Raw genomic sequence first — 22,295 nt, forward strand, 5'->3', positions numbered from 1 at the left:
ATTTAGTCAAAGAACTAGGACTTAAAATGCGTTCCCTAACTTGCAACCCTGTGTGCTTTCCACCTCCCGTGGAGACTCCCTCACAGAACCGTGGAGGTGCTCAGCACCTAGCACGGTGCCTGGCTCAAAGGAGATGCTAATAAATATTTGCTAAAAGAATGACTGAATGGTTAAGCAGGGGCAAGGCAGGGAGGAAGACAAGTTCTAAAACTGCTCTTTCTTTTTGTGACTAGAAGACAAGGGAAGGAATACTGTATTATTTCATCATTTGGACCAGAAAGGAAGAAGTAAAAGATCTTTCCCATTTCACAGATGTCATTGCCGAGGCAGGGTGATTTGCATAACTCCCATAGAGAAGCAACAGGGTTTCAGCTCCTGACAAGGCTGCCGTCCCTTCATGCTTTAAAGAGTGGGTGCTGTGGGCCCTCACTCCAGTACCAGGAAGGAGTCAGAATCAGCCTGTAGGAAGAGCACCCTCTCCAGCTATCCCTGCAAGCCCCTTCTCCACCCATGTCCCCACCAGTGGCTCCCCGAGGTTCTGCCGTGGCATCGGTGTCTGAGAACACTGGCTGCCTGCTCCTTTAGGGGCTTCTGCACCCCCACCTATGACCCTTCTAGCATAATCCAGACCTCACAGGCTCGGTGCCTGTCTCCTGGATCTCACCTGGATCAAGACTATCTCCTATTCCACTTTCTGTCTCCTGCAAGGCCTGGCATAGAGTCGGCGAGGTAAAGAGGGATGGCCACTCCCTGGCTCTAGGCACTGCAGTCAGGATGCCGCCTCCCACGGCCCCCACCTCCACCTCCACCAGCAAACTGACCTAAAGTTGCCACTTGTCCCTAGTCCTGTCAGAAAAATGGGGAAACAGGAGGGGGAGACAGGGGTATTCAAATGTTGCTTTGCAGTAGCACAGAGTGACATTTGAGGCAAGCAGTGGCGAATTTGAGCTCCCTCTGGTTTCGAATCTTGGCCCCACCACCACTTATTAGGAGCTCATGTATTTGGCGCTGTTTGCTTTGCTCCCCTGAGGCTTGGTTTTGTTCTCTGGACAATGAAGAGGATGCTGGCATGAAATGGATGTAAAGCACAGGGCCCGGCACTTAGTCGGTGCTCACCCAGGGGCAGCTGGCTTATTCGCCCGGCGCTGTACTTCGAGCCTCCCTCCCCGCTCCCCCGCGGGGCCGTCCAGTGAGGGGGGGCCCCGCCGCGGCGGACTGCGGGCGGCGGCGAGGCAGCAGACGCCGTGTTTACCAGCTGCCTCGCTAGTTCGCCACCTCAGCCCAGCGCGGCTCTGGGGCCGAGCCAGTTGCCTCCTTCTTTAAGATTCTGGTCACAGCAGGGGCTGGGTTTCTAAGGCAGGCGTGATCTTTCTCTTTCCACAGACGCCGCCGCCGCTACCGTCGGCGCTGGGCACAGGCAGGGGCAGCGCGAGGGGCCACGGCCGAGGGTGCCCGGCCAGGCGGCTGCCCAGCCCCGGCCCCGAGAGGGCCCCGAAAGTAAGTACCGCGCTCCCGGCAGCCGGGTTGGGGCTCGCCTGGGAAAGGGCCAGAAAGCGGGGCGTCTAGCCGGTGGAGCTGGGGTCTCTGGGGTTGCAGGGTCGGCAGCCAAGTGCTGGGGTCCTCGCCGGCCCCTCAAAGTGACTCCGGGAGGCACTGGCACGGGCTCCTGGTCCTGGGTGCGCGCCCGCTCGGCACCCGCAGTCGTTGGACGGAGTTGGCGCGGCGGGAGCCACATCCCTCCACCCCCACCCGCCACCCCGAGCCCCCAAGGAGCCGATCGGGTCGTCAGCAGCCCACGGGCCCCTTCGCAGCATCGCCCGCGAGGAAACTGGAAGACAGGATGCGCGGGGCTGAGGTTTTGGACGCCCATGAAAAAGTGGCGGCTTGAGCGGGAAGTTTTTGCTGGAGCTGGGGGAGGGCGTGGGGGGAGAGGGGAGAGAAGGAGCCAGGAGGTTGAGAAGCTCGGAGGGCAGCCGCGCGCAAGAGTTGGGGGCGGGGTGGGGGCTGGGGGAGCAGGGGCGACCCTCCAGGGGCTCCGGCCCCGACCCCCTGCGGCTGCCCGGGGCTCCTGCAGCCCCAAAGCTCCATCCCCGGCTGGAAGCCCCCTATCCGAAGTGCGGGGTCGGGGGGAGTGCTTCTGGGCGCCCTGCACCCAGGGCCTCGGCTTCCCCAGGGCCGGGGCATCCTGGCTGGCCTGCCCTCCCGTGGCCTCAGTGTTCACAGAGCATCGTGGGGCTGAGAAACAAGAAACCTTGGCAGGTGGGAGTATGCAGGCGCATACCTTTCTTCTCTTGAGCTGTGTAGAATTCAAGCGGGGCGGGGGGGGGGGGGGGGGGGGGGGGTGGTCTGAGGTCACGAAGGTGAGTTTATCCTAAGTCACTTAGTCTCCTTCTTAGAGAAGACCCAGATCTCCCTTCTGCTCCTCCGTCCCCAGTCACTCATCTTTGCCTAGAGTACTGGTGATCCCAGTAGCTACTATTCCTGTGTGCCAAGCATTGTGCTAAGCTGTTTATGTAGTAAGAAGAATTCATGTACGATAAGGACAGTAGCTGGCATTCACTCAGCGTTTTGTGTGTGCCAGGCGCAGTTTTAAGTGCTTTACATGTGTTACCATATTTAATCTTTGCAACAGCCCTGTGAGGTAGAGTCTGATATGATCCCCATGTTACAGATGAGGAAATTGAGATGGTGGAAATTGAGAGGTGGACAAGCCCAAGGTCCCACAACTAGTGAGAAGCAGAGCTGGGATTCCCACTGGTCTTGCTTCAGCACCCCCACTGTTAACCACTAGAAATATGATGAGAAGGTGGCTTTAATGAAGTAGTAAAATAGAGTTTCTTTTCCCCACGGCAAAGCATATGTATTCTGTAGATCTGAAGTGAGGGCCCAAGTTCCAAAGAGATTTGAACCAATTTTCAAATCACCCCTAGTATATTCTGTGGAGAAAGGCGAACCAAGTGGGCTATAACAGGACAACAGATCCTATCAGTAGGTGCCTACACAAAACATTGATCATTGCTAATAGCCATTACTGATTGAGCACTTACTTTGTATATTTAATCTTCTTGTAGGCACTTTGAAGTAGGTACTATCATGAGCCCTGTTTATAGATGAGGGAACTGAGGCTCAAGAGGTTAAGTAACCTGCTACAGGGTTGGAATTCCAGCCCAGATCCACTGCCTCCAAAGCCCAGGTTGCAACTAACCTTTGGCAGATTTGTTCAAGAGGCAGAGGTTCCCCCATTGCCTTCGCCTGCTGGGCTCCTTGAGCTGTCCCCTCCTCAGCCAGTTGCCCAGAGCTCTCCACTGTTCCCTCCTCTCCCAGCGCCTGTTTGCGTTGAAGAAGGGATTGTACAGGTTGGCAGACAAAGGGCTTCCTAGAGAACATGGAGCATTCTGCATGGATTTGGGTTTTGTTGTTGTGCTAAGTGCTGTGCCCATAACATCAATAAGTTGTTCTGCTTTATAAGTTTTATTAATTAGACAAGTGTCTGGTCTGCTGGCTTGAAGTTGTTAATCTGACATTATGGTTCTATCTGAGTACCTTTGTTAGGAGTTATTTTCTAAAAAGTTTTTAGAGCCTGACTTGCAATGTTAAGCAAGGCTATCTTCCCACCTCCTGGGGAGGGGAAGGGGGCTTGTTTCTTGGCTAGGACTTCAGAGCAGCAACGGCAGCTGCTCCTATTGCTGTGTGTATTGATCTTCGTCCCTCCTTCCCCCAGGATGGCCCCTGTGAACTGAACAGCAGGTCCCGAGGGGGTCTTCCTGAGTCACATCTGGCCCTGCAGTAGGGTTGTTTGTAACTTCACACCTTTGGCACTGGCCCATTAATTAGAGCTGGCTCCCACGGACCCTCTTCACTGTGGGCATAACGGGGCGTTTGAGGTTCATGTTGGTCTCCGTTACTATGGCTGGATCTCAGTGCAACTGCTGGTAGTCTTCCTTCTGTGATGTGGGGGGCCTTCCATGGATAGCTTTTGGTTGGTGCATAGGATGTGTGGCTGGTAACCCTAGTGCTAGGCTTGTGTCCCTCGTGGTCTCTGTGGCCTCTTCTGAGTGCACTGCATCATCCCACAAGGCCACACGAAAGGGGCCAGTAGCTAACACAAGTCCTCTGCCCTCATTCCTGCAACCAGAAATTAAAGCTTCCCTTCAGTTTTGCCTGAATTTGTTCTATGATTTCTTTTTTTAATTGAAGTGGCTTAAATATACCTAGAGGTTTCCTTCTTTACTGAATCTTCCTTATTCGTTTGCGTCATGTTTGACATTGCTTTCCTGGAATGCCCTTCTCTGCCTTGTCCATCTGTTGGACTTTTATTCACCTTCACCGCTCTGCTCGGGGGGTCTGCTGGGAGTCATGGGAGGGTGGGAAACAGGCCCTCCTCTGTGCTCCCATAGCATCATTTGCTGCCCTCTTTGGTGCCAGGTGACACATGGTTTTTTTTTTTTTTTTTTTTTACGGACCTGCCCCCACCTCAGACTGCAGCCTCCCAGAAAGGAGAGACTGGGCCTATTTTACCTCCATATCCCCAGTACCCAGCACCATGCCTGGCTCACAGTAGGTGCTCAGTAAATTTTTGTTGCATATATGAATGAATGCACGAATGAATGCTATCTAAAAGCTGGTGGAGGGAGCCTATGACTCACAGCAAGGAACTCCGCTATTGTTCGCCTTACAAGAAGGGAGATGGGAAGAGAGCTTGCATTATTCTGTAACAGAGTCCCAGCTCTGTGGATTTTAATCACCAAAAAAATACAAATATACTGTAATACCAAAACCTGACTGCTTGGGGAAGGGCTTTTCTGCTTAATAGAATGTTCTGGGTAACTGAGGGTTAGGTTAAAAAAAAAATCATTTTTCCTTACCATTTTTGGTTCTTTCTAAAATGCCTGCGTCTGCTTTTCTGCATCAGTGAGTCAAGTCTGGGGTCCATCGTTGAATCTGTGTTGCTGAGTAGGGAGCCTGTGGGTCCTCAGGACCCCCTAGGAGTCTGTCTCCCCTGAGCCTGATTGCAGAGTAGGGTACAATGTGTTTACCACCCCCACCCCCACCCAAAGACAAGCCCACAGGCCCTTGGAGGTCTGCAGTTTTACTGCTACTCACCTCCAGGAAACGGACAGGGGAGTCCTGACCAACAAGCTGGGGGAGGTACAGAGTGTTTGGGGCTAACTCCTGCCCTCTGAGACAGTAACTCAGCACCTGCTCTAGCCCTTGTCTTTTATTCTTAGGTGGAGGGTTCACCAACCTCATTCCCCCTTTTTGATCCCATAGGATCTTCCCTTTTCTTTAGGAAAGACCTTATAGTCCTTCCTCCCTCTCAGCAGGAAGATGCAATTAGGCAAAATAAAAGGTGTCTCGTTCTCCTGAGGCTGTAGTTGGCATCTCTGGCACCTCCAGACAGGGTGGCATGAGTTTACTAGGTCTCTGCTCACATAACCTCTTTTGTCAAGTTGCTTCTTGGCCTGATTTCTGCCCTGCCCCCACCCGGCGCTCCTAGATGGACAGCTTGGAGATGGTACACAGGGGAGAATCGGGGGGTTGCTCCTGTTTATTCCCTCACAGGAGGTCAGCTGAGCGCCTGCTGGGCATGGTGCCTGGGATTCAGATGCTACCTGTGTCGTCTCAGTCAAGGAGGGGGCAGATGGGTAACTAGGCAGAGCAGCAGGATAGACATGCATTTCTCTGTCCAGCTATGGCTAGACTGGCCTGCCTGTCTCCTCACAAGTTCCCCTAGGGGTCACTGGAGAGAGGACCTTATGCCCTAGCAGAGCCAGGAATGAGAGGGGAGTGAGGAAAAGGTTTACCCCCTATCTCGCTGGGTCAGCCCCAGCTTCTTTCTTCCCAGCTAACCTCTTCCCAGCACCCCTTCCCGGCTCAGGCTGTCATCTTCCTGCCTCCTGCCGCAGACCCCCTGCTCCCTTCTGTCTCTGGGCCTGTTTTCAGTTTCCTCCCTCTCTACTTGCCCAAATCTGGCCCCTCCTGTAGTACCCAGCTGCAGTCTTCCTCTGGAAGGCCTTCCCTTTCCGGAAAGCCTGCTGCTTCTGGAAATCATCAGAGGGTGGACGAGGGTGAAGTAAATAACTTCCAAGGTCCCTGCCAACTCTGAGATTCTCCTGCTCTTTGACCAGAGTCAGGCATTGGGGGCATCCCAGGCTGGTGGCCCAGGCCATTGATGCCTGGCAGCCTCACAGAGAGGAGGGAAACGGCACAGTCATCCAGCTGAGTAGGCCCTCATTTGGCTTTAGGAGGCTTTGCCCAGAGCCCTGTGTAGCAGGCGCCTGCCAAGCAGCCCCCAGAGGGGCGCTATTTGAGCCCTTGGTCTTTGACTGCTGGAGGCAGCTACTGGTTGGGATGTTCCCAGCAGCTCTTGCCCACACCTGCTCCCCCTCTCTGGCCTCCCAGCCTTGTTTACAGTTCAGCCCTTGACAGACTAGAGGCTAGGATCCAAGAGGAGAGAGAGATCTGGGTGGCCAGGGACCCTCTCCTGGCTTAGCATTCTGTGTCAGAGCTCTGCAGCTCAGCCTGGCCTTGGAGAGATGTGTTCACTGAGGGGAAGAATTCAGGCCTGCTGCTTCCTTCCCTGCCAACTCCACTTTTCCCATCATGACCGTTCCCTCTCACCTTCTGGAATTCTCACCCCTTCCTAGTTTCTCCTCTTGATCTCATTCTCTTTCACAAGAAAAATATAGCCTCTGGTGGCTGCGGAATTGGCCCAAGTTGAGATGGTGTCCTGGGTTTCTTCTTCAGGCCCTTTCAGATTTGCCCCTTGCTCTCCACATCCCCATCTGTGAAATGGGGTGAATGCCCTCATGCTGTCAGTATGGCATAATAGCAGTGCCCCTCCCTGAAGAACTTGATCACCAGAAGTCCAAATCAGAAGGAAATCCAAATCTCATTACCATGTGGCCCTCTCGTAGCTGCGGGAACCTGAGGGCAGAGCTGGGGGCAGCTCAAGGGCATTTAGAGAACAGGCAAAGCCCTGGAGTGGGCCTCCGAAAAGCTAATGCAAACCAGAGTTGGCAGGCTCAGGTTCTCTGTAGGGCTTGTCTTCCCCAAGCCTGTCCTTTCTCCTTCACTGTCTCTGAGGCCCCCCTCTTGTCTCATTTCTCCGCTTCTGTCTGGTTTTCTCTGCTTTGCCTCACCTCTACCCTCCCTCCTGGCTCTGTCTGGCCCCCTTTCTTGCTCAGCTGTCTTCCCCTCCATTCCTTATCTCTCCCCCTCTGGCTCAGTCAAGCTCTGTCTCTGCCTTCCTCCGAAATACTTGGTATGGTACATGGAAGGTGGGGGCTGGGGTGCCCAGGGATCTTTGGAGTGACATGACAACTCCTTCAAGCTCCTGTGAATATTTCATTGCTCCAGTTCCCCCTCACTGCGTCTGCCAGTGACAGGTGAGTCGGGGCTAAAATGCAAGGATCTCCTCACTAACTCCGCCACAGCTCAGTGGCAGCAGCTTCAGACCTTGTGACCCACAGTGCCATATGGCATCAGCCTCACATCTGGCACAGCCCTCACATCTGTCACCAGGCTGGCAGCCCCAGCAGGGAGGGTTTAGGAGCGTGTCTGGGCCTATTAGACAATATGTCTGAGTCTATTGGATGGGTAGCCCCTGAGGGGAGAAGTAGGAGGAGGGGGGGCCCGCCAAGAGGGTCCTCTGTAGTGTCCTCTCAGAAGCATCATAGAATTGATCTTTTTTTGAGGTGACTCCAGGTTCCCAGGTATCTGTGGAAGGACAAAAGGTTTTGGTCTCTCTACCTGCTCCCTCGTGACCTGCTAGAACAGGTGACAGGTGTCTCTATTCCAGCCCACTGAGGAAAAGCAACTGTTTGGATAACCAGAAAACAAATCCAGACACCAGCAGGTTTTCCAGAAGATGCCTCTCCAAGCTCAGCTGAGGAGGAATTGCAGGGCCATGAAGACCTCAAGGGAAAGAGAGAGGCAGCCCTCGGAAAGTAACCAGATTGTCTACCCAGAGACTCTTAGGAGCGGGAAGGACTACCCAAAGTCACCCTGCCCACCCCCAGGGCCTTTGGCCATTCTGAAAGAAGAGTTGTTTGCCCTTTAAAGAAACATTTTTTTTTTCCATGAGAAGGAATAGCCTTTAGATTGCCCACCCTGCTATCCCTAAAAGGACTGGAGCCATTCTGCCTCCCATTTCTTCTTAGGTTGTAGCCTTCCTTGTACTCTTCCTTTCACTTCATTCTCTCCTTAACTTTGTCTTTGGCCAGAGATGTTGAGGGGTTTCTCCCACAGACCACACTCCCCATCCAGAAACCTGTCTTTTACGGGTGGAGACAGAACCAGTAGGCATTTGATAATGAATAGCGTGGAATGGCCAGAGGATTCTAATCTGTATGCCTCAAAATCACTCCTATCTGTGCTTCCATTGAGCCATTTTGAAAATATTTATTAAGCACCTACTATGTGCCAGGTGCCATACTAGGTGGTGGAGATACACTGTTGGACAAAAGAGACATAGTCAATAGTCTTATGGGGTTTACAGCCAAATAATCACATAAATGAATATATAATTACATATCGTGATGAGTCTCACGAAGGAAATGAACAGGTTGCGGTAATAGGGATAACCAGGGCAGAGTTCTCAGGGAAGACCTCTGGGAGGAGGTGATATTTAAGTGGAGACCTGAAGGATGAAAGATCAGCCAAGTGAAGAATAGAGAAAGAGGTTTCCAGGGAGAAAGGAATACCAAATGGGAAGGCCTTGAGGTGGCAAAGAACTTGATGTGTTCGGAAACTGAAAGGAGGTCAGAGGAGCCAGACTGTACAAGGCATAGTAAGAGTAGTGTCAGAGGGGTTTGGCAAGGAGGGCAGGAGATCACCTAGGGCCTAGTAGGCCATGGAAAAGGAGTTTGGATGCTATTCACTTGCAGTGGGAAACGTCTGCAGGGTTTTAAGCAGGGGAGTGACAGGATCTGACTTGGACTTTTGCAAAATCTGTAGAGACAAGACTTAGAAGGGGGCAGCAGCGGCACAGGGAGACCAGAATGGAGGCTGCTGCAGCAATCCAGGGGACAGATGATGGTGGTTTGAACTGGGTGATAGCCATGGAGACGGAAAATGTTGGTCAGATTTTGAAGGAACACCTGTGAAGACTTATTGAGGGATTAGATGTGGGTAGTGAGGGAAAGGGAGGGATAGGACTCAAGAAAGACTCTGAGGTTTCTGGCTTGAGTCATTGAAGAGATGATGGTGCCATGTACTGAGATGAGGAAGGCTGAGGGAGGGCTAGGCTTGAGGGGAAAAAATCAAGAGTTCAGTTTTGGACATGTTAAGTTTGAGATTCCTGTGAGATGTAGAAGTGGAGATGCCAGAATAGATGGCTGGAATATAGGAATTTGGGAGCTCACAGAAGAGGTGTGGGTAGAATGCAAATTTGGGAGTTGTCTGCATATAGCTTGTATTTAAAGCCAGGGGTCTGATGATATCACCTCAGGAAAGAGAGAAGAGAAAGCCTGAAACTGAGTTGGGAAGAACTGCAATATCTGGTGGTAAAGTAAAGGAGGAGAAGCCCACAAAGGAGACTAAGAAATAGTGGGTAGAGAAGTCATTGGAGAGTCAGGAGATAGTCACAGAAGCCAAAGAGAGAGCGTTCCAAGAAAGAGGGAGTGGTCAACCCTGTCCAAAGCCAGTGAGAGGTTGAGCAAGATGAGGACTGAGAGATAACAATGAATGGCATTGGTGACCCTAATAAGAGCGAACCTGTGGAGTGATACATGTGGAAGCCCAATTATAGTGGATTGAGGAGCAAGTAGGAGATGAAGAAGTGGAGACAATGTGTGTGGAAAATTCTTGAGCAGTTTTGGTGTGAAGGAGAGCAAGGATTTTGGAGTTGAGGGGCGTGGTTTCTGTTTGTTTTCTTAAAGATAGATGGTTTCTATCAGCGTGCTAGCATGGTTCTGGAGAGATGGAGAGACTGATGACTTAGGGAAGAGAGTGAATGCCCAAAGGAGCAAAATGAGAAGATGAGAGGGGATGGTACCAGAGCATAAATGAAGAGCTCTGTCATTGATAGAAGAAAAGAAACATCCTCCATCTTAATAGGAGGGAAAAGGGAATCACGGGTACAGATGCAGGCAGGGTGGGTGTAGATTTGCTGGTGGTAAGGTGAGGGAGCTCTCGTTTGATGGCTTTTGTTTTCTCAGCATATGCAATAAGATCACCAGCTGAGACTTGCTGGGGCAAATGGGGAGGTGAGGAAGGTTGAGGAGAGAGGAGGAGCTATGAAATAGTCATGTTAGAGAGTGAGAAAATGGTGGCCAGACAGCGTTGAGGGCCTATACCAGGTTTGAGACCGTGAATATAAAGTGAAAGTCATCTACTCAGTTATGTGGTTTTTCTCCAGTTGCCTTCAGCTACTGGGATGCAGGTGTGGAGAACGTATATGGTTGAGTTCATCAAGGAGTGAGGTTTTTCAAGGCAAGTATAGCAGAGGAAGAGGAAGTAAGGGAGTTGAAGGTATTTGCAAGAGAATGATCATAATGGTAGATCAGGAGCTGTAACCTGGACATGAAGGGAAGTGAAGATAAGAAGGAACTTGAAGGAGAGTAAGAAAGTGAATACTTAGAGGAAAGGCTTGGGGAAGGCCTCTCTGAAGTGACATTTAAGCCAAGACCTGGAGGATGAAGATTTGGCTCTGCAAAGAATGGGGGAAGAGACTCCCAGTAAAAGGGATATCAAGTGGGAAGTGAGTAGGTGATCATGATGCGTTCTGATTATTCCTGCAGTGGGAGTCCTTGTGAAGGTAAACTAGCAGGATAGATGGGGAAGTAGAGTGAGATGTTGGCAAGGGAGATCGGGAGGTGGTGCAATATCTGATGATGACCCAAAGTCGTCATCAATGTGACAATGGAGTGACTGAGTGAAGTGAAGGAAGCAGTTGTTGGAGGCCATCATCACCATGTGGATGTTGAATTCACCAATGATGATATCAAGAACTGGAGAGAGCACACCCATTAGGATGACTATTATCCAAAAAATAGAAAACACTAACAAGTGTTGGCAAGAATGTGGAGAAATAACTCTTGTGCATTGCAGTTAAGAATATAAAATGGTGCAGCTACTGCATAGAATTACATATGATCCAGCAATTCCACTTCTGGGTATATATCCAAAAGAAGTGAAATCAGGGACTCAAACAAATATTTGTACACCCATGTTCATAGCAGCATTATTCACAATAGCCAAAAGGTGGAAACAACCTAAGTGTCCATCGACATATAAAATGTGGTACATATATACGATGGAATATTATTCAAACTTAAAAAGGAAGGGAATTATGCAATATGCTACAACATGGATGAACCTTGATGACCTTATGCTAAGTGAAACGAGCCAGTCAGAAAAGGACAAATTTTGTATGATTTCACTTATGCAAGGTTCCCAGAATAGTCAAATTCATGGAGACAAAAAGTAAAATAGTGGTTGCTAGGGACTGGGGGAGCGGGTAGGGGAAGTTAGTGTTTAATGGGTACAGAGCTTCAGTTTGGGCTGATGAAACAGTTCTGGAGATGGATGGTGGTGATGGTTGTACAAAGTGTGAATGTACGTAATGCCACTGAACTGTACACTTAAAAATGGTTAAAATGGTAAATTTTATGTTATGAATATTTTACCACAATAAAATGGAAGAGTTGGGTGGGATAGAGGGGAAGGTGACATGTGACTGGGAACTAAAGTCCTCAGTGAATGTGGAGACTACCCAGGAAGTCTAGATAACAATGAGGAGGGAGAAGGAGTGATAAGAGTTTGGTGGCAGGCATGTTCCTCAAAAGAGCTGGATTTTTTTTGCAGAAGGACTAATGGCCCGGAGGCGGCATTGGCAAGCAAGGAGGACACCTACGGAAGGTCTTGAGAATTGAGAGGGAAAATAAAAGCGGCTTCCACAGGGCTGATTAGCAAGTGATGTCCTCAAGGAATAAATCAGGCCTCCATTGGGAAAGAAGGTGAAGGGAACTCTCAGAGAATCAGTTAAGGATATAGGGCAGCTTGCTGTTGACTGAGAGTTCCACAGGGACAGGGGAAGGGTTTGAAGGGAAGAGAAGGGTAGCATTAGGGTATGAACAGACCACTGTGGGGATGAGAGTCTAGGTTCTGAAGAATGACCAGAGGCAAGTGGACTTCTCTCTGGTGGTGACTGAAGTTAACAGGCATGTGAGGCCTTATGGGCTGAGTCTCCCATATGGGAGGGTGGCCTTGGAGATGTGTAGGAGGTCAGTCCTGGGGCTGGAGTCTCCGCTATGTGCCCTCTGGTATGATGACTCAAGGGAGACTGCTCTGATAGAGAGCACTGCAGCAGCGCTCAGTTTGCTTGCGAAGGAGCAGTCTGCGGAATTCTCCCACTGGGTCTACTCATAGCCTAATGGGCAACTGCTTGGTCCACAGGTGCTGGGCAAAAATCGTGTAGGAAAATTGGTTCTAGAATCGGTCAGACCTTGGTTAACGTTGTGGTTGCACCACAGAGTATACAGGTGTATGTCTTGGAGCAAGTTACGTAATCTTTCTTCCCAAATCTCAGTTTTCTTATCTGTAAAATGGAAATAATAATGCCTTCTCCTGAGGGTGCTATGAGGCTTGAGTGAGGTAATATGTGGACAGTGCCTGGCCATAATGAGTCCTCAGTAAACGGCAGCTATTATTTTCTGCACTGTCCTCTCTGTCATCATCTTCCTCGCCTTACTCCCAGATGTTGTGAGTCCTCAGACTGTCCTTTTGCTGAGCAAACTCTTCAGTAGGAATAAGTCGTGCCAATCTGTCCAGATCTTTCTCCCCTCTTCACTAATGCAGCCTTACCTGTCTTATTTCACATCTGTTTGTAACCCTCCCTGTTCTCTCCTGGGGTAAATCTGATCAGCCAGTGAGTCCTTTGTTTGCGTGACTTTGTGTGCCCTTTCTCCAAGACAGCATTTTTGTTTTAACTGGGGCCTTCAATGCCATAACCCAACGGAATAAAAGCACCTCAGTCCTCCCACCTGATTGTGGCCTTCCCATTGTCTGAGAATAGCATTCTTTTAGATCCTTGCTTCTCAAAGTGTGGCCTGTGGATCAGCAGCATGGGCGCTGTCCTGGAATTTGCTAGAATCTCAGACCTTACTTCAGACCCACGGCATCAGAATCATTGTAGCAACACCCCCAGGTGATTCATGTGCACATTCAAGTTTGAGCAGCACTGCCAGAGTAAGGGGCAGCTAGCCGAAGTGAGGAAGAAGGATTTGTGTTGAAGCTCCTTACAAGAGGGCACCCAGAGCAGCCACTTCAGAGCCCTGAGGATGGGGCTCCCATCCCCGCTACCAGGAGAAGATGGCGTCTCCTGGGGGCCCAGCTGCCATGCTGGATCTCTGGAGCTTCCAGAAGAGTCAGGCTCCTGTGATTGGAATCAGAGGGCTAATTAGCTCCACATGGCTCCAAATCCTGCCAGTTGTGAGGGGAGTGACAAGACTCTCCAAGGAGCCAACCAAGTGTAAAGAAAAAGGAGCCAAAGGCAAGGACGGATGGAGAACTAAAAGCTGATGCCTGGCAGTCTAGCTGTTACGTTTCTATCTTCCTGCCCAAAAGTGCAAGGGAGAGAGCATCAGCTCAGAACCAATCCATATTCTTCTCAGTTCACTTGTCCTTTAGCCACGTCCTGCCTAGCAACAGTTGTCAGCATGAGCCCCAGCTACCAGTCCCTCCTTGCACAGCAAGGGGGGGATCAGTTTAGCCCACAGAAGGACTGGAGTCAGGGCGTCCACAGAGAGCTGGGTCATCTTATCATTGGGTCAGGGGAAGAGCTGCCTGGAAAATGAGGGGACAGTGCATTGTGGGGCTGCCTCTTAGAGTCAAGAAGTTGACGAGGGAAGGGCCTGGATTGTGCAAAGCAGGCGAAGTTTATCTTCAGCTCCCGTTCTCTGCTCCTTTTGCCACCCAGCGAATAATACTACCAGTAATATCGCCACCTCTACATCTTTGTGATAGGTTTAACCTTCCAAAGTGCTTCTGTAGCCATGATCTCATTCCATTCTCCCAACAACGCTGAGTGAATGGGATCAGAGACAGGTTAATTAGGATGGGGACCGGCCATCCAGACTCAGCCAGGACGCGGAGTGCTGCTGGCTGCTGGGTTGTGGCAGCCCTGCAAGGAAGACTGAACAGCCAGAGGGTCTAGGACCCTGAGCGGGTGTAGGTGGGGGTCCTGGGATTGTGGGCCCTGTCCAAGAGATTTGGCTCCAGCTGGGCTGCTAATGTGTTTAGCCTCTCTGGGTCACTTATTCATTGCCCACCTTGAAGGCTGGAATGGAGAAGGAGCAGTCACCTAGCCTATTTGGCAGGACATTTAGACACTATGAAGAGATAATGGATGTGAAAGCACCTTTTCTCAGATGAGGTAATGGGTGTAAAAATGAAAAGAACACATGACTGTAAAGTGTCGTTATCATTAGACAGAAGAGAAGGGCTAGGCCTTTACCTGGGTCACTGACTAGTGACTGCAAGCCTGGCACAGAATAAGGGGATACCTTTGGAAGCCTTGGGTAGGAAGGGGGTAGAATAAAGGCATTGAGTGCTTTGGGGCAAAAAACAGAAGAACATAACAGATCCCAGAAACAAAGCTGAGTGTTGGGGGAAGACCATAAGCTTTGGCTGCTTCACAATTTTGTTCAGGGTTGCCCTGTTTGGAGGGATCAGAATCCAAACATCTTTCAAAGTCAGATTGCCTATTTCCCTTAGGAGGGCAGTCATGTGACCCATGGACAGCTGAGTTCCTGTCATCTGTCACTGCTTGCCTTTGGTGTCACTCCCAAGACTCCAGGCACTTAGCAAATTTCAGAGGGACCAAACTGCAGACACTGAAAGATGCAAACCCCAGGAGGGAAGAGACAATTTCTATTTGCATTGTACAATGGCCTTCTGATCTGTTAATGGAGGTATTTCTTCCCTGACAATAGATACCTGGGAAGGACCAGGCAGTGTAAATAAAGGGCTGCCTGCAGAACTGGGGGAGGCTCTAGTTAGGGACAGATAGTCCAACTCAGATAGGGACAACTCAGAGACAAATGTGCTCCAGTTAGACCTGGAGATATGCCTGTGGCTGTGGGAGAAATAACTGGGTCCCCTGTGAAAAGATGGGAGCCCCCATGGACAGAGCTTGGCTTCTTGTCTCTCGTCTCATCACTGCCCTTTCCTGGCTGTCTAGCACAATTCCCACCTCCTCCATGGAGCCCTCTCCAGCTCCTCCATCCCCTTCTCTGAACACACAATTGGACCTTAATTATGGACTTCATGCACTATTTTCAGTTACCACTCTAATTCTCTTGTTCAGTGTACACTTGTCTCTTCTCCCCTTGCTAGACTGGAAGATCCTTGAGGACAGAGATCTGAAACTTCTCTTGTGTTCCCCAAAGCTGACTGTTTGAGTAGTCACTCGATAAATACTTGTTGATGGATTAGCATGGTCACAACAGTAAAGCAGGAAACTCGTGTCACAAAAGGCATTTAGCCCCTTGATTCCTCAGGCTCCAGGAGTGTTTATTTTCATCAGTATTGGTGGTGCCTCAAGGCCTAGTAGAGACCAAAGTGTCCCCAGCTTCTGAAAAAGAAAAAGGTGGCAAAACCGAGGCTCTAGTGGCCAGGGGTTCCTGAGTGCAGGACGGCGTCCTGAGGGCTTCCACGGGTGTCTGTATCTCCTTTGCCAGTGTTCCTGCTCCCAAAACTATAGGCTGCAAGCCCAACAGGCTCTCATCCTCCAGCCTGCCCTGGCTGGTGCCCATGTCGGAAATGAGCTGGTTTCATCCCAAGAAGAGGCCCTTTTAGTGCCCATGAGGTCGGATGACAGGAGGCAATGGGCTCATTTCGGAAGCAGCCCCAGGGGTGAGGCAAGACAGCAGCTGTAGGAAGATGTTCTCTGGCTCCCTTCAAGGCCAAGCTCCTGCCTTCCACCAGGAGCAGAAATGAGAGAGGTGCCAGCCTGAGGCCACCCTCACCGAGCCCCTGTCCTGGGAAGGTACCTGTCCAGGACACCAGCCAGCCATTTCCAGCTTCTGAGTAACTTTCCATTGAAGAGTGGCCATTTGTCTTACCAGTGTGGAAGGGAAGGAGCCGGTTTCTGAATTCATCTTCAGAAGACTTGACCTTGTCCTAGCAGCCCCTTCTGCCTCCCTAAGGGGTGACAGACAGATCCCAAGACAGCTTGAGTACAGCCAGAGTTGATGTGGCTGGATTCAAATCAGCCATGGTCTATCTTCCTTCCCAAGTTCTTCTGTGAGAGAGAGAAGACCAAGACTATGAATTTCTCTTTTATACAATTACTCTAAATCTTACCAGCCCCCCCATAAATAGTCCTAAAGCTCCTCTCTAATTACTGAATTTGTGTCCTCATAAACAACGTAATTGCTTGAAACCATTTGCTACTGAGGAATTTGGTATTCTTAGCTAGTCAGCAATCACTCTCAGCTCTCAGAGTGTCAGAACCTCCCACTTCTTTTATAAACCTTATACTAGTTTGACTAATTAGCTCCCGGCCCTGTGTATCTTGTTCAGAGGGGCCCTGCCTGGAGCCTTGATTTTTGAGAATACACACACAGAGGCTAGGAAACTCAACCCCATTTATTAGGCCAGAAAGCTTAGGGGTAGAGTGGTAAGTCAGGGAGCTAAGGCTCTGGGTCCCTTGGCTCTGGTCCCCTCTCTTCCACCTCCACCTGTGTTGCCCGGCCCGTTGACCATTCATTCCCCTCTTCACCTCCTTCCTTGCCTCTGGCACCCAGTGCCCTCAGAAGCCCCAGGGTCCCCACGCCCTCACCCCTCACCCCTCAGGGCTCTTCATTCGAATACTGTGCTCAGACCCATCCGTGCCTGCAGTGTGTCTCATCCTCTACCCTTGCTGTAGAACCTTTATAAACTCATTGCGTAATTCCTAAGCTTCAGTAACTTAAATTGTGGGCATTAGGTATCTTTCCCAGGTATTGGGGCAGTGATTTCTCTTCTCCCAGTTCATCTGGGGTTCAAGTCTGCTGGCAGCCTCAGGATGCAGCTCCTCTTCTTACCCACAGGAGCCATTTTCCAGTTGTCCCATTAATAGAAATAAATTGGCATTATGTACAATTGTGTAAGGTCATGGTCCTCAACATTAGCCCATTTGTTTATGTATGTCATCTAAATATTTTATTTTTATATATAACCTAAAGGATATTAAAATTTTAAATTGCACAAGGACTTCATGAAGGTGCTCCAAATTCTGAAATGATTTCACATTTCTTCCCCACTTACTTACCTGTTTTGTGGTCCCTTCCCTCAAAGTTTCAGTTTCCCTTAGGGAGTAAACAGCCAATTCAATGGGTGATACCAATTAACCTTCAAATAAGCCTGTATTTGCATTTAGGCTTCTCGAGTCCCAATATCTTGGAGGAAGGGACTGACTCTAATGTCAAGCTCTGTGGCACCAGTTTCCTCTCTTGACTCTGGCCCTATGGACAAGTGGCTTCTCCTTTCCAGACTCCTCTTTCTCCAATCTAAAATATGAGGCGATCATCACCTCTGCTGGTTCCAGAAGATGGAGGAAGCTAAATGTGTGAACTCCCAGGTGCCATAGCCAGCACCCTAATCGGTGTCCCTCCAAGCTGGTTCTGAGGCTTAGTTGCCTTTGCGTCTTGTTTTGCTCCCATCTTCCCCACCCCCCAGTCATGTGATGCAGGAAGAGAGCGCAAATGATATGGAATGTGAGCAGCTGCCAGCAGAGACACTGCGACAAGTGACCATTCATCGGGACCCTATATATGGCTTTGGCTTCGTGGCTGGCAGTGAGAGGCCTGTGGTGGTGCGATCTGTGAGGCCAGGTAGGTGTCCCTCAGAGTGTCCCCATGGCTCTGGCTCCTATCCCCTGACACCCACACGTCTTCACAAAGAGCAGAGCTCCTGAGTACACTGTGTTGCCAAGGAATTCATGAAGAGTGGGTGAAGACTTGCCAGCCACTAACTGTGTGAGGGAGCTGGTCTTTTTAAGACTGATCCACGCAAACCATTGAGGCTGCTTGGGGCCCTGGACAGAGGCTGCAGTTGATGGTTTAGTAGGGACTGGGCCTTAATAGAGCTCCCCTTTGCACAGAACCTTCATAGAAGAGCCATACTGCCTTGGACGAGAAATACCTATACAAATCAGTTCAACAAGTATTTATAGATTGCCTACTCTAACCCCAGCAAGGTTGTAGGAAAGTACAAGACACAGTTCCTGTCCCCAAGAATCTAACCATCAGGCTGTGGAGACTGGTCCACACTCATGAGATAGGTCAGCCATTGAAGACTGGAATCAGGATACAGACCGTAGGTGGGAGAGGAGGGGAGAGGAGAATAAAATCTCTGAATGCTGCAGCGGCAGTAATAACAGCTGTCATTGATTAAGCATCAACTGTGTGCTTTACATCATCTTGTTTAAGCCTCACAGCCAAGCCTGCAAAGTAAATAATATAATTCCCATTTTACAAATGAGGAAACTGAGGCATAGAGGAAAAGAAATGACTTGTTCAGGGTCTCTTAGCTAGAAAGCAGCAGAGGCCAGGATTTGCATCAGGGCCTGTCTGATGTTATGCAGGGGAAGCAGGGCTTGAATGGGACTGTGTGGGATGGACCAAGCAAAAGCTCCACCTGAACTGTGAGATCCTGCCATCATGAATGAGATGAGAAAGGGCCTAAGCACTGTTTTGTTCCAAATCTGCTAGGCATTGACAGAAAAGACAGACAGAAAGGAGCTTTATTCCTGACTTGCTGGGCCTGAGGCTTTAGATGTTTACAGCAGTTTCTCGCTCAGTCAAGAGGAGCAGCCGGAGTACAAACTGGTCTAGCAGAAATTTGATGAATTTTGCAATCCTCAAAGGAAAAGAAAAAGATTTTTGTAAGCTCTCTCGTCAACTACAGGGCATAGAGAAAAAAACAATTCAGTACAAGAGTTCATGGCTGACCTAAGGCTCCTGAGTCAGTCATGCAGTTTGGCAAAAGGTTTTTGAGTCTCTGATCAGAAATCTAATTTGTCCTGGGAAAGAAGGACCAGATAAAACTTAGTAACAGACCACCAGGAGACCCTGCCTTAACTTCAAAGGAGACAGAATTCACAGGGCCGCTTCAAGTGGTATGAGAATGAAAAGGAAGGATTTGGAGGAGTAGAGAGAAGAAAAGCCCCAGGCAAGAGCCACAGAATGCCAAGGGGCTGGCAGGCACAGCTCTATAAAGACTTGGGCTGATCTGCAAAGCTCCTTCCGACACAGGTGGCTCCCAAATGCAAAGAACTTGTTTTTGAGATCATAAGACAAGACAAGAAGTATCCTGTAGAGGAGCAGTTATGGTTGAGCAAGCCAGCAAGCCATTCCGTGAAAACAGGAGTTGATTGATATTTCCACTGCCATCAGAGAGCCAAGGCCCGTGAAGGAGGTTGAGTTCCAGGAGGCCTTTTTCCATTAAAAGGAAGGAAGGGAGAGAGAGAGAGAAGGAAAGGAGTAGATAGAGTGGCCTCTACCTAGAAGATTGGCATTTTCGGCAGAAGGAGGTAGAAGGAATGAAATGAGTTGAAGTAATTGTCCCTTGGAGGATATAATGGGTACCATTTATCAAATTCTTACCAACATCAATCAACTGTTTTAAGTGTTGTACATTCATCTTCTCTTTTGTCCTCCCAACAGTCTTATGATGCATAGGTACCATTATTATCCCATTTTACAGATGAGGAAAGAGAGATCCAATGTTTCTCATCCAAGGTCACACAACTAGTGTCTTGCAGATTTGAGATTAGAGTCCAGGTCTGGCTGGCTGCAAAGAGTGGGCTCTTCACCACCACACTCTCTCCTCCTGAAGTCACTGTGCTGTCAGGAGACTTGACCAAGTGGGTGGAGGGCCTTTGCAGTTGGAATGGTGAATCCTGCAGGCTGAGCTGGCGTATCCACTCTCAGCACACAGGCTCCATGCTCCAGAGCCATTGAGCTGTGCTCAAGTGACATAATTGCTTTGTTTTTGTTCATGTTTTTGGAATTTGCGCAGCACCCTTCTTTGTAGAGAGAGGAAGCAGTTGGGATCTGGCCCTTTAAAGTGGACACAAACAAGAGTCCAGGCTGGTTTGAGAGTGGGACATGTCAGTAAACACTTCTTTTGAGTTCGAGTTAGGCTGGGTCTGACTTCTTACTCTCCCTGAGTCTCTGAAAAGCTTTTCTCCGAGAAGGTCTTTGCTAAACACTAGAGGCGGCATAGCCTGTGGCACCCCTCTTCCCCACTCTTTACCCCAACCAAGCAGATAAGGCCCTCTAACAGGCCTGCTTGCTTAACCTCGACAGTAGAGATGGGAAGGAGAAAGCAAATTTCTGACTGCACGTGATTTGGGGTCTGTGCCTTGTTTCCTTCATTTATTGGAGAGTAACATCTCACACTTAAAAGAAAATAAACCCTTTAGGTATTTTAGTTCATCCTCCTGTCTCCAGGCAAGTGAGTGCCTAAATCATTCTAGGCCAGTGAGTATGAATAATGTTCAAGTAAGGAGATTCCTGGGCCAGCCCTGGTGGCTTAGTGGTTAAGTTCAGCACAGTCTGCTTCAGCAACCCAAGCCCCGTTCCCCAGTCTGGACCTACACCACTTGTCTGTCAGTGGCCATCCTGTGGCGGTGGCTCACATACAAAAAGAGGAAGATTGGCAGTGGTGGTTAGCTCAGGGTGAATCTTCCTCAGCAAAAAAAAAAAAAAAGCAAAGAAAAGAAGATCCCTCCCCCTCTTCCCATCACCTGTACCACCTCTAGTAGTCTAGAAGTCATTCATTGGACCTAAGCAGATCCCTCTTGGTGAAATGGAAGCCTGTGTTCCTCTTTAGATCCAAGCCAGGAAAGCACTCATTATCCTTGTTTGAGTGCCAGGCCTTTGCTACCCCACCACTCCCAGCCAAAGGAAGTCCATTCCATTCTCTTTCTTCAGTCCTCTGCCCTCCATCTGCCATAGGCAGCAGTGGCACAGAGCTCAAAAAGCATCCTACCATTGGTGCCACTCAGCCTGTGCCATCTCCTGCAGGCCTCAGCACTCTCTTCAGCTCCCTCAGGCGCTGATTACTCCCGCCCAGACCTGTGCTTTCCCAGCCGTGGCTCCAAGCCCTCACGCCTCTCTCCTCTCCTCTGCAGGAGGCCCTTCTGAGGACAAGCTCCTGACTGGTGACCAGATTGTGGCTATTAATGAGGAGGACGTGAGTGAAGCCCCCAGAGAGAGGTTCATAGAACTCATCAGGTAACAGGGGCCTTTTGGGCCTTGGCAGGAGCTGAGCTCTGCCCCCTCCCCTGTCCCACCTCTGGCATAGGGCTACCATGGTCCTTCCTGGCCCTGAGAGAGGCGCCCTCTGAGGAAGACCAGTCCTAGCCAGAACTCCTGGCTACCCAGGCCTTTCAGGGCCAGCCCTTCTGGGACCCCAGGGGCCTCCCACACTCTGGCTTAGCCTTTTCCAGTGATGTGAAGAGACACAGAGAACAGCCTTCTACCAGAGCTCACCTCATCTCCCTCCACCCAACTACTCCCCTCACCCAAGCCCCTTGGTTTTTGACTTACTGTGCAGTGGGACAGACCAAGTGACCAATGAGAACCAAACAAGCCATTAAAAGAACACTGAGAGATAAGCACGATCGATATTAGCAAGACATTGTTTCCCACCTCCCTGCCCCTCCAAAAAATCACAAGGAGAAAATCGAATCCCTAGACAGTGGGTTGAGGAAGGGAACCTGCCATTGTGGATTTTGCTCATGATGTGTGTGACCATTTAGTACCCTCCCAAGTTGGGGGCAGGTGAGAGAAAGAAGTGTCAGGGGGACCACTACTATCTATATGTGGGAGTAATCACATTGACTTTTCCCCTCCATTACCCCTACACACACCATGCACACCACACACACACACCATGCACACCACATGCTACACACCCCACACACACCATGAGCACCAAATACCACACACACACACACACTATGCCACCACATACCGCAGATACCACGTGTACCATGTACCACATACACACTATGCCACCACATACCACACACACATACACCACATACCACACAGCCTATACACACACCATGTGCACTCACCACATACCACACACACCCACACCATGCACACCACATACTACACACACACTATGCCACCAAATACCACACATGCCATATAACCCACACACACACCATGCACACGGCATACCACATACACCCATATGCATTCCATGCACACTACGTACCACACACACACACCACACTACATACATGCCCAGACCCACATGTGCCATGTGGTTCCATACACCGTACACATTCC

The 22,295-nt window shown here is 49.9% G+C and overlaps 1 protein-coding gene across 13 annotated transcripts in view; it reads left to right on the top strand.

Moving 5' to 3' along the window:
• FRMPD3 (FERM and PDZ domain containing 3) overlaps window positions 1-22,295 on the top strand; it is a 124,859-nt gene that overhangs the window by 47,281 nt on the left and 55,283 nt on the right. For 2 of the 13 annotated variants that reach the window (XM_070502219.1, XM_014854647.3), the window contains exons 1-3: window positions 1,206-1,497; window positions 17,665-17,819; window positions 21,125-21,227. The exons of 2 other annotated variants lie outside the window; for them this stretch is intronic. In XM_070502219.1, coding sequence (XP_070358320.1) covers window positions 17,672-17,819; window positions 21,125-21,227 — 251 coding nt within the window. In that variant the 5' untranslated portion in view covers window positions 1,206-1,497; window positions 17,665-17,671. Of the gene's footprint in view, window positions 1-1,205; window positions 1,498-17,664; window positions 17,820-21,124; window positions 21,228-22,295 lie in introns of those variants that run through there. 9 more of the 13 variants (XM_044763595.2, XM_070502224.1, XM_070502221.1 and 6 more) reach the window with 7 other exon arrangements.

The sequence above is a fragment of the Equus asinus genome, chromosome X (assembly GCF_041296235.1).
Source record: "Equus asinus isolate D_3611 breed Donkey chromosome X, EquAss-T2T_v2, whole genome shotgun sequence".
Taxonomy (NCBI): domain Eukaryota; kingdom Metazoa; phylum Chordata; class Mammalia; order Perissodactyla; family Equidae; genus Equus; species Equus asinus.